Genomic DNA, 12,781 nt, shown 5'->3' with positions numbered 1-12,781 from the left:
CATACCGTATGAACTTTTAGAAGTTATATTACCGAAGAGAAAGATATGATTTGATGATTATGCGTAAACAGGGATGCACACACCAGATTTCAACCCTAATAATCTTACAAGGTTGAATACTGTGTGTGTGATATGTGCTAACATTTGGTGATACGCACACCCTCTTCTTTAAAACATCATTGTTCCACTGTTAGATTTTAATATTTATATCAGAAGAGCAGTTAAGGTTGGAATTGGTTGGACATCTTCGCACAGTATTACCATGCAAACTACAAATCTACCTGTTACCTTTTTGCCAGAACCAGGTGCAGTAAAAGTTAAGTGGAGTCAATGGTATAGATCGTTCAATAGTTATTTGATTGCTATTAATGGGATGGAATTTTTTGCCGCAAGAAAGAAAGCCATGTTATACAACTGTCTGGGAACTGAGGGTCAGAGAATTTTTTATCATCAACCACAGTTAAGCTCGCAGACTTCCAGAGAATGGGATGAATTTACCAAAGTGGTCAAAAAATAAGAACAACATTTTATTGAAGACCCAAAGCGATTGTTGAGGGACACAGGTTTTTCACATGCAAGCAATAAGAACATGAGACATTAGACAATTTTGGAGCAGAATTGAGAATTTTAGCTTTCTCATGTGAGTTTGTAGGGCCTTTGGATCAATATTTGAGGGACCAAATTGTGGTAAACTGTTATGATACCAAGGTCCAAGAGCAAATACTATGCTGCAGAAATACCAATTTAGAGGAGATGCTGTAGATAGCCAAAGGTATTGAGAGTTCTATTTCAACTTCAAAAGAATTAGGTAAAGCGAATATAGCCACATGTAAAAATATAATTGAGATCCTGTGTAAAAAACAAAGTTGCCTCACACAATAGGTCTGATACAAAAAAAGGTGGAAAGAATTACACATGTTTCAGGGGTTGATTCAAAATTTCATTCTGATTGTCTTGCAATTAGTAAGGTGTGCTCTAAGTGCAAAAAGATCGCCCATTTTGCATGGGTATGTAGAAACTCTTCTAATGTAATGTTGGTAGAAAATCAAGAAACTACCACACATGACCCCATGATCAATGAGGGAGACATTAGCATTAGAATGATATTGTTGATAAATACAATAGAAGCATCGACTCAAGAAGCTAAGATGGGGGCAATCCTTGGGAAAAATTGGGAAAACTGAAATCAAAGTCATAGTTGACTCAGAGTCGCCGATTACTATAATAATATCAGATAATTTGTATTTGAAGGAATGGGGTGATTTAGAACTTTTGCCTCTTAATATACATACATTAGCATTTGGAGGACAAGAAGTAAACATGATGGGGTATTTCTTAGAGGACACAATATATCAGGACAGATCTACCCACTCCAAAGTTTTCGTGGCAAAAAAGGTTATAATATTTTGGGGTGGAAAGATCAAGGCAAATTTGTGATGGTTCTCCCAAAAGGTACTCACCATCCTATTTCGTTGGAGGAGAGGGTTGAACAACAAGATAAGACATTAAAAGGTGTTATCGGCAAACCTCATTCAGTGTTTGAGGAAACTAGGGGTGGGTAAAGATTTTGAGCACAAGAACATTCTCAAACCAGATCCTATTCCTCTAGTTCACAAGCTACAGAATGTTCCATTGAGCGTTAGGAGAAAATGTAGGGAACACTTAAGGAATCTGTTCAAAGAGGGTGTGATCTAGCCTATAGACTCATCACAATGGATTTCTCCCATAGTTGCGGCTATTAAAACGTCTGGTGAGATGAAACTCTACGTCAACCTGAGATCATTGAATAAAAACATCCAGGTAGATTGCTTTCCTTTGCCAAGGATTCAAGATATGCGTGCTCAACTAGGCAGCATAAATATTTTCTCTACCATTGACCTTAAAGCTGCTTACCACCAGGTCAAACTTAGTCAGGAATCCAGGGATTTGCCTGCATTCAACACATAATTCGGAGAATTTAGGTTTCTGCAAATGCTGTTTTGCTTGGCGTCGGTGGCATCAGTCTTTTAGAAACTGATGCACCGGTTGTTGGAGGAGGAAAGTGATGTATTCACATACCAAGATGACATTTTAGTATGTTGTAACTCGGTACAATCCCACTTGAACAAACTGGGCAGAGTATTGGGGATCTTGGAGGATCATGGCATTAGAGTGAAACAAGAGAAGTGTCAATTGTTAGTGCAGGAGCTGGAATATTTTGGACACAGGATATCCTCACAGGTGATTCAACCCAAACATAGGGCCAGATGAAGCAAAATCCGATTTTGCGACTTGCAAATTGCGAGTCTGAGCGACTCGCAATTTGCAAGTCGCAAAATCGGATGCAGAATGGTGTCTCAGACACCTTCTGCGACTCGCTATGGGGGCATTTTGCGACCCCATAGCGAGTCCCTGCACTCACAGGGATGGTGGCCTGCTGTAGTCAGCTTTTTAAATAAAGCAGTTTTTTTTTTCATTTTGCAGCCCGTTTTCCTTAAAGGAAAACGAGTTGCAAAATGAAAAAAATACCGAAACCATTTGGTTTCGTTTTTTTCAAAGTAGGCAGTGGTCCATAGGACCACTGCCTGCTCTGAAAAAATATTTTTGTCGACATTCACAAAGGGGAAGGGGTCCCATGGGGACCCCTTCCCTTTTGCGAATGAGTTACCACCAGTGTGACACTGGTGGTAACTGCGAGTTGCTTTGCGACCGCATTCGCGGTCACAAAGCAACTCTGAATTGCGATGCGAGTCGCAAATAGGAAGGGAACACCCCTTCCTATTTGCGAGTCGCATTCCCAAATTGCGAGTCGGTACCGACTCGCAATTTGGGAATGAGCATCGCGTGAGGCCATTTGCATGGCGCAAACTACATTTTTCGCAGTTTGCGCCATGCAAACGACTTGCTACATCGCGCCCATTATCTTTTAATGGCCATCCAAGAATGTGCTGAACCGTCTGACAAGGACCAATTACGAGTCACCAGCAAGTATAATTCCCGCTTTGTCCAAAACTTTGCATTACAAAGTGAACCTCTAAGGGAGATGCTAAGAAAAAAATCTAAATTTGTTTGGGAACAAGAACAAAAAGAGGCTTTCATAACATTAAAAAGAATTTGATTTGCCAGGTACCAGCCATACAACTAAACAAAGAAAAAGCAACATCTATTACAACGGTAGACACTTGCAATTCAGGGATTGGTACTATACTCACACAAATGCATGAAGGGATAGAGACTAGTGTAGCTTTTGCTTCAAGAAGACTTGCAGAAGCTGAGAGAATTTATAGCACCATTGAAAATGAAGCCTTGGCCTCTGCGTGGGGTGTTCATCATTTTTCTACATATTAATGGGGTAGAGAGTTTGTGGTGGTCACAGACCATAAACCATTAGTGCACATGTAGAATGACAAGGGCATGGGAAATGCTAGTCCAAGGTTAATTTGGTTGTTATCCGAAATGCACAAATTTGATTTCAGGATGAGCCACAAACAAGGAGGAAAAAATTGCATGGCAGATTTCTTATCGAGATGTCCCATACAAGGGGGTTGTGGTGAGACAAGTGGTAGTGGAGATTAAAAGGAAACGTAATTGGCTTTATTGATGGGAGTCACAGTGGTTAAGAAAGTGATCTTGAGTGAATGCTGTAATAAAAATGTGGAGAAAGATCCTTATCTTAAGACTGTACTGGAACTGTACAGTGATCAAGGGGATTTAAGGAAGACAAAAAGGTTGGTGCACAAACCAGAACATTTTGATGATTTTGTGTTGTCACATTAAACATCTCTCTGCTGTGTTGATATTAATTTAATTTATGTATTTTTTAGCTATTTTTTGTTTTAGGTAAGGGGGAAGATGTGTTATGTCTTGAAATCTGGGAAGATAGTTCAAATGTTGTCAAGTCTAGAATGTGCTGGCTCTCTTCGAGGTAGTCGTTGAAGGGCACTGAACTGACTCTTAATTACTAATAGAGCATCTAAATCATCAGCTGCTTGGAAATACTGTTTTAAGGGACATAACATGAGCTCGCTGTGAAACTTAGCCAGTATTGAAGCAAAGAGCAGCAGGTTTATTTATCCCTTTGCCTCTCAGCGATATGGAAGTTGCTGTGGAGCTGAATTAGGGTGATGACAAAAGTATGAGAAGATAAAAGAGATATTGTTTTGTGGGACTGATCTGAGCCATAAACAGCATGAAGTCAAGTTCAAGGAATCTGAGAAGTAGCCCTCTGAGGCACGGTTGTCTTGGAAGTATGGCATGATTAAAAATTTGAAAGCGTATGGGAAAAGGAAGAAGGTTAAAACTTTAGGTACTATTTTATCTTCTTATAGCTGAAAACCTTTTGGAGGCTAACCTTCTTGATGTATGTTAATAAAATGTTTTAATCTTTTCTCTTTCTAAGCACTGTAGTTGTCTGCCAGTACTTAAGCGCAGAATGTCAAAAGTGAACTTGGGATATGCCCATCAAAATATTGCACTGGTATCCACATCCACAAATATTGTGCCCTAAACATTACCTACAAAAATAACTAAAACTATATTACCTCATTTAAGTCAAGCCAATGGGAATATATTTTTGTCAGTGCTATTTAGGACAAACTGCTCTTGTCAGATTATATTTTTGCTAACAACATACAACCTTTTCACCATAATAAGTTCACTGAACCTGCTGCACCCACTGTTTCATTTGGGCTTCTTTTAATTGAGAGAAATACAGAGTCCATACCTTTCTTCAATATTACATCCGTGGTGGTACAGACAGCAACCATGAATACAAACATTAGAATAGCTGCCCGAAATGCTGTAGCTGACACTTTACTGCAAAAACAGGTGCACATTCATAAAAACTGATTTGTACTCATGGTTGCTCCAGGTCTCAACAGGCAGAAATAAATAAAACCTCTTACATGTCATATCAATAAAAACAGTTTTTTATTGCCAATAACCAATAAAAGTTCATATTCCAATATTGCTCACATTATTGTACAATGTTCACAAAACATAGCTAACAAGAGTGTTTTGCAAGCTACAATATAGTTCTTCCTGTTGATTCCAACAACGGAGGGCATGCAAAATATGCTGAAACAATAACCACATCAGAATCAATCACAAGTACACTTTAGGCAAACAATTTAATGCAAGGAACACTGTGATAAAGATATATACATTTTTGTACATACTGCAAGCAACAAATACCTTTTGTTTTTAGATTTACATATTATATATACACATAAAGCTATTCTATTAGGGGTGCAAGTTACTCTGTCTATGGTGTGCCCTCAGCAGATACCCTTCTTCACTGAGTAATGTGGAGAGTGGTCCCAAGCACTGAAAGCAGCAGCACTGAGACTCCAAGGATACCCACTACATCATGTCACTCATTTGGCAACACACTAAAAAGGATCACAACCTAAAATGTGACAAATTCTATCCCATCACTTACATTCAAAGTAGGACTAAAAGTCATAAAAATATGTGTGCTGTATCCTCAAAGTCAACTTTTACAGGGATTTATTAGCTTTCATTAAAGTGAAGCATTTGATTTGATACTTTCTGAGTTGCATCATATCAAAGGAGTTACTTCCTCTTTTATCTCTTCTTGATCACTTCAAAAGTATTCTACCACTTTTGACTCCCTTGCTGTGCGATGAACTACAAGAGAACAATCGTTTTAGTGTGCCATTAGGGGACACTGAGCCAGTTCCAAGAGGGTTTTTTTTATCACAGACATATCTATAGGCTGTAAACTGCATGTAGCATGTTAGTAGCTGATTGTTCGGCTGCTGCTTCTCTCACTTTACTTCTCCTGCGCTCCCTCAGACACTTGCAAGGATGAACATCACTCTCAAGAACTTTACTCCCTGATACAAGTGGATGCAGCATATTACAAGATACACCCATGCTCAGTAGAAGGTACACCCATACACACTGAAAGGTACCCCCATAATGGAAGGTGCACCTATACTCAGTACAAGGTACACCGTTACTCAATAGAAGTGCACCCATACTCAATGCAAAGTATGTTCAGTACAGAGGTGTGTCCATGTAATATAGTTGGCAACACCTCTTACTGTAGTTATGTGTTGTATTACACCTGTTCCACGGCAGCAATGCATGTCACCCAAAATAAGATATGTATTGCAACTACCTGCATTTAAACAATACTAATGCTCACCATGTGGCTGAAGCAAGTACAAATGCATTGAAATCTGCTTGTTGGATGTCTGAGCAATAGCTCCCAAGTGTAGAATTACACAGAAAGAAATTAGGGGGTTAGCAGACTGTATTCCTTCAACAATTCTTGAAGGTGCATTATTGTGCATATTCAAAAGTACATCTTATTAAACAAAAGTATAATACAATATTTTGCTTTATGGAAAATAAAGAAATAATGTACAGATATTATTAAAAATAGCACCAGGAAATAAAAACACATAACATTAGGCTGAAGGAAACGGAGAGGGAATACAGAGAGAATAAATAGCCTGACGAAGTCTATATATTATTTACGACTTGCTGACAATAAGTGTGTCATTATTAAAAATGAACTTTGATGGACAAGGTTCATTAGACTTACATTTACTTTTTTACTTCAAATATACAGGGGTATGTTTCCATGTCTTTGCATGATTTCCTCCTCTCATATTTCTTGGGGGGAGGGGTTATTTGACATTCTATTGATTTAGGATTATATATAGCCCTTAAAGGTATGTTTTAATTACTTTGATATCCTTGTCTAGACTGCTTAAAAAAACTTATCTTATTTCCATCTCTCTCAAAACATTGAAATTGTGCCAAGAACCGGCACAGATGAAAGCGAATTTTATTGAGTGACATCAAAGTAATCATTATCACTAAATATGATTGAATCTGTTGTGGCGACATTACGTGCTGTGATGTGGCCTGAATAAAAGTAAGCTGCGCATTACAACATTAGTATACCTGCTCGTATGACTGAGATTTACATGACTACATTTCTTAACACAGTTTTAAAAAGCATCCAACAATATATAACTAGTTTAATGGGTATTGCAACAACTTTCCTCAACTTCACGGTGGAGTAGAAAGTGCTGGTGCAGAAAGTGCCATTGTCTGGCCTGTCTGCCCAACTCAATTCTAAGCGTCAGAAAGTGCTCTGAAAGATCTTATTACTTTTACTAAAACACACGAATATTATTTCTCTTAATTTCAAATATAACATTTTAAGTCATGAATACAGTTTACATCTGTGGGCAAACCTGTCCTTATCAAATGTTTCTGTCGTAGACATACAGTGGGAACAACTGTTGTAAGGCTGGACAACGAAGACAACGAAGAATGTAACTTACAAAGACTAAATTGGTGGATTATACATTTTCAAGTTTCACTTAATTAGAAAAGGTTTTTCAGGATTAATACACAAAGCTTACTTTTGTTTTTGTCTACGAAGAAGGCCTGTGATCATTCATAATTGCCTTAATGGTCAGTGGCAGGCATTTCAGATGTTTTTGTGGAGCCTATGACACAATCGTCACGCTGGGCCGACACATGCAGTAGCCAATGGCCACTGGTGGTGCTCACTCAATGGCAACTGGAGGATCAAACTCAATAGTCATTCGAAGTGGTCTCTCAGTAGGCACAGGGAGTTGTTATTTAATATCCACTGTAAGTGTTCACTCCATAGTCAATAAACGTTCACCAGGGGAGGTCACCTAATGGTCACTGTGGCATGGAGATTTTATCCTAGAACTGCCACCTACCTACTCCCTGCTGCTGACTCTGGTTTAAACCACTGCCATTCCGGATTGATGTACAAGCACTTTCTATTTTTGAAGTTAATAATTTGTGAAAGAATAAGTACAAAGCCCAAAGTTTTGCTCAGAGGCCCGTGGCCGGTGCTACTGAATGTCGGGGTTGCCGAATACCAAGGCTGCCTAGTCTTCAATGCACTTCATACCTCTTTCATTCACAACCAGACACTCCCTGCCCATCTATCGCAGGATCAGGCTCTTTTTCGTCCATGCTTTCTTTTTTTGCCACTGTTTCCTCACCGTTCGCCTATTTTGTGTTTTTCTCTCTTGTTCTGGGTCAAAGTCTGAGGAGGAAAAATAAGTGCTGGTTCCTAAAAATTAGTGCCGGTGAGCCCCACCTGCAACCGCCGACTCAAATTAAACACTGATATTCTGACTAATTCTGAACTATCATAAGATCACTGTGCCTACTTTTTTAACCACTTTTTGACATCAGCTGTGCTGTGAGAACCTTAGTTCCTCATATTTTGCAATGTAGGACCCCAAAACATTAAAGAAGATTCCCACCATCAGTAAAACGTTCTTCATCCCCATATACAACTCTACTTCTACATGACTTTTTTATTAAAATCACTCTAAGGCCACTTAAAAAACGTCCACTTCCCACTCACTTGCGCTGAGCCGGTGATGAATCGACTTTGTTGACCTAACTCATTACTCATCCCCCCTTCCATTCACAATCTACTAAAGCAGTGATGGGCAGCTTATCAAACAGTGTGAACTTTCATTGGTAAGAAAATGCGGTTGGAAATGTGACATTATGAGAATGTAATAACTGCAAAGAAATGACAGCAGCATCTTTTATTTGAAACAGGGCACGAGGAGCAGCAGCATTTCACACAGGTATTACTACCATAAAGCACCTGTCTCAGTGTCACTACAAATGATGCACCGCCATAAAATGCAAATGTGAAATCTACTTTCCCTGGATTTTAACTGAGGTTACTTCATTATTCCGATAGTTTGAGCCACTCCAATTTTTTCTGGCATCACGCAGGTTATCAGGCCTATTTAAATACTTTAAACATAGGAGCTCCCTATCCAGTAAAGCACAGAAAAACCTTTGATATGATTTGATTTGATTACATATTACTTTGATAACTTATGCAGGCCTCATAGCATCCCTGTAAATATTATAACTACCATCGACCTATACGAAGGAGCTCCAGTGGTGCTGACCCACTAGACCATCTTGAAAATTGAAGAGTTCCGTTTTCCACACATTCCCTTGTGTGAAGCATCTAACTGTAGAACATCCTCCTTCTCTGGGGAAATACATGAATAACGAGGCATAACCAATTTGCCTTTAGATGCTGGATGTAGAACCTCCTTGGCGTGCACACAGGTGAATCAGTCAGTTTTGCACCTTCGATGTTTTACACAATCTGTTTGTCAGGCCCTGTGTGCTTCCTTTACCGTGATTATGTGTGTGTGTTGGTCTTTTTAGGATCTGTATATATAAGTCACAAAATGGTGCCTATGTTCGGAAACTTTTGCATAGAACAAGCTCTTGAAAATGCTGATTTTACTTGCGCCTTTAGGATGGTGAAGGCTGCTAATGGGACATTCATATTCTCCTCTCTTGTTCAGAGGACAGATAATCTTTATCACACAAAACAAATTCAAAATGGAAAATACATTGCATGATGTTTTCCATGAGAAAGGTAGCTTGATTTTTGTAAATTAAAAGACAGGCTGCAGCACAACCAGGGCTATGTGTATCCAAATCTTTCAAGTAGAGGGGAGGTCCAGATTGGTGCCACAATGTTTGGGAAACTCATTGATCATATGAATAAGTGCCATTCAAGCCCATTTTAAGAAAATGTATCTTACATGGATAGTCTGAAAATCTGGTATGGGTTATACCCCCCGGACCTACGTTAGATCTCGCATTCTAAAATGTACTCTTGAATTTAGCACCCATAGATTTGGACAATGCTCACATATGCAGAGATCCCTTTAGTAGCCTTGGTTTACTTGTTTAAAGTGAGTTTGTAACACTGTAAGTGGTTCTGAGTTTGAGTTTTGGCTAGGAAAGGCCATCTCCCGGCAAACAATAGTTTAGATGCATAAAAACCACAGTACACTCATCCTATATCAACGCTGCCATCCTGAAATATGTTTCCCCACTAAAACAACCGTATTTTTGTTAAACATTTCGCATCAACGTTTTGCCAGCTTTTACAATGAAGTAAAGTAAGCCTCGGAAATCAAGGAACAAGAAGCCAAGTTTTTGTTTTCTTAATAGTCCAGTTTTCCGCCTTTACTGGCATTTCTTACCATTAGCGTTTGCACATACGTTTTTCCTGTAGCGGGAAAACTCCGTTTAAACCTGGGAAAACACACCAAATGAAACACAAGCACCCCTTTAAAACGACTGTTGCCCCAGAAGTTAGCATCTGCTTTAAAATGTCTCGAGCCGTACACATTCACGGAAAATTAAGAGACCTTTATCGAAGTCTTCCAGACAACATCGCACATGGGCTGACACACCAGGTGCAGACAGGTTGTTTGATAGATCATGCTTGGTCTTTGAAGATGGATGGTGTTTTTGAGTGACGCAGTTCTTTGTGGTTTGCTGCTCATACCACATCAGCATAAAAATGGCTGAGCGTCCAGGGAAGGGTCTCCCGATCAAAGCTATAAAACAGCTTCATAACACCTTAGTAAATGATACAAAAATGCTTGTGGCCTGAGTGTTCCAGAAGCCATACACATCAAAATGCACTTGACACACATAGTCCAAGTGTCCAAAGCTACATCTCACTTCAGAAGGGAGCGGCCTATTTCATTGATCAGAGCCAGGTGTCTAAAGTAGCATGCTACAGAATCAACAAAATACACACCATTGTGAATCTGACACCAAAATGGACCTCTACTAAAGGTTCACAATGGGCGTTAAGACTACACGGCAAGTGGTGCATGCAAAGGTACAGTCAACAATGAGGTGGCATTAGTGGTGTTGCTGTCAACTGCTGCTCTGCCAGGTAACAAATCAAGTTCATGGAGGGATTTCAGCCTTCATTGTATGTAGAATTCAGTGAAATTAAATTAACTGTCTTCTCTGTCCTATCAACAAGTACTGTATGGCTTATATTACTAAAAGAAAGCAGCTGTCCATAACAATTCCACTCATGACTTACTCTGAGTTAAAAAATGGAAACCGGCATCTACAAACACAAATTTTTAAAGAAACAACTTCACATAATCGAGTCACAGTGAAGCAGGGGGTTCAGTGTGTAGACCTCACGAATGGAACTCGACAAGGGACAATGCGCTTTTCTTGGCAAAGAGAAGCACGGACAGAGCTTGGTATCAAAGCCCATGCAAGTGCTGTTACTCTTGTCTCGCTCCAAGTCACTGTTGGCAATGGGCACGCCGATCCCTTCCTATTTCACTACAACTGACAACATTTGGCAGTGTCCCTGCTTTTGTTACCAGCCGCTGAGCCACAAAAGACCACCTATCCAGAAAAGTCCAGAAAACGTCCTCTGTCTGTCTGTCCAGGAAACACAGACTGAGAGTGTGAGGAAAGGAAAGGTTCTCGTGGTCTCTGCACAGCCGCTGCTTCCGAAATCTGAAATTTAAGGAAAAATCTGTTGCCTTCAAATCCATCCCATAATTACGAAAAGTGTATAAATTGCCCTCCCCTATAAACGTTCCGGTAAATAGTTGCTCATTAGTTTAAACAGTCCGTCCAATTCTCAAAAACAGTTCAATCCATTTGAGATATCGCATGACATCTGATGCTCCCTTACTATGTGGTACAGCAGGCGGACGATAAAATTAGGTCTAAAGGGCTACATTCTGCATAGCAACGAAAACAGAAGGCATTCTTGAGCAGTGGTTCCTTCGTCTCATTCTTGGCGTACTGGTGCAGGTGGCTTGTCTGGCATTCGTTGGCATCCTTCATCATGGAAATGTTCTTTAAATTGTCCTTTGAAAATCAAGCACGATACAGAATGCCTGCCTACAAAAAAGTGTGGCGGGCATATTGTTTTCCTCTCACTCAGAGGTCAGATGTAGGGACGTACATGCTGCCTTCCATGAACAAATAGGAGAATTCGCACGCGAAGCTGTACTATTCGTCTGCCTTTCAGCAATGAGAGAAAGTGATGTGAAGGTGCTATATGATTGGCTCTCTGCTTTATACCACTGAACCTTTAGAAGAAGACAGGTGGATAGACTGAATCCTTATTGCCAACGTCCTCTGCAAGTCTGCCAAGACATCTTGGCCTGTCGTCTCTCCATTCTTGTCATACAGCAGCTGCTTGAAGGCCTCATTTTCAATGAGGACCATCATATTCTTCAGAAAATAGCCTTCACAATAAGCAGACAGCTCAGGAACTCCAAGAAACTACAAAAAAAGACCAAACAAAATGAAGAATTAAACATCTATTCCTATTTTTCATACTAAAAGGCATATTTGCATCAAAACACTTTCTGAGGAGAAGCTGTACAATTTAGTACATCAATAAAAACATCTGTAAAGGATTGCATATTGCTGTATGTGAAGCCTCATTCGACATTTAGGCCCTCATAACGAGGCTGGTGGTCTCGCTGTGACGGTCCGCCACATTACGAGATGTGGGGCTTGGCAGACGCCAAGCCTCCACAACTCCGCCTGCCCCACCGGTGTGGTTGCACTTCCGTGGCCAGCACCTCTAATCCGGCTGCAGGCCTCAGCCTGCCGGCCGGATTACAAGGCTGCAAAAAGCCACACTTTATGTAGCGGTCACCCCGCCATGAAAACCCTGGCGGTCACGCACCCGGTGACAGGAATCTCAATCCCTGTTGCCAGCACACACATGCACATATGTCCCAACACATGCACATATCCCCCCCACCGTCCACACACTCACAAACACCCTCCACCCCTTCACATACGCATGCATTCACATACACACCCACTCAGCATACACATACATCCACACACACTCCCACTCATGCGCAAACATGCACTTAGACACCTCCACTTACTCACAAACATGCACTCACACTCCCCACTCACTCGC

The 12,781-nt window shown here is 40.3% G+C and overlaps 1 protein-coding gene across 2 annotated transcripts in view; it reads right to left on the bottom strand.

The window, feature by feature from the left end:
• Positions 1–4,886: 4,886 nt before the first annotated feature.
• Positions 4,887–12,781, bottom strand: part of ABTB3 (ankyrin repeat and BTB domain containing 3) — a 635,003-nt gene continuing 627,108 nt past the window's right edge. For both annotated transcript variants that reach the window (XM_069228380.1, XM_069228381.1), the window contains one exon: positions 4,887–12,123. In XM_069228380.1, the coding sequence (XP_069084481.1) occupies positions 11,914–12,123 (210 nt within the window). In that variant the 3' untranslated portion in view covers positions 4,887–11,913. The remainder of the gene's footprint in view (positions 12,124–12,781) is intronic.

The sequence above is a fragment of the Pleurodeles waltl genome, chromosome 4_1, assembly GCF_031143425.1.
Source record: "Pleurodeles waltl isolate 20211129_DDA chromosome 4_1, aPleWal1.hap1.20221129, whole genome shotgun sequence".
NCBI classification, from domain to species: Eukaryota; Metazoa; Chordata; class Amphibia; order Caudata; family Salamandridae; genus Pleurodeles; species Pleurodeles waltl.
This window is presented reverse-complemented; position numbering and strand designations above follow the sequence as displayed.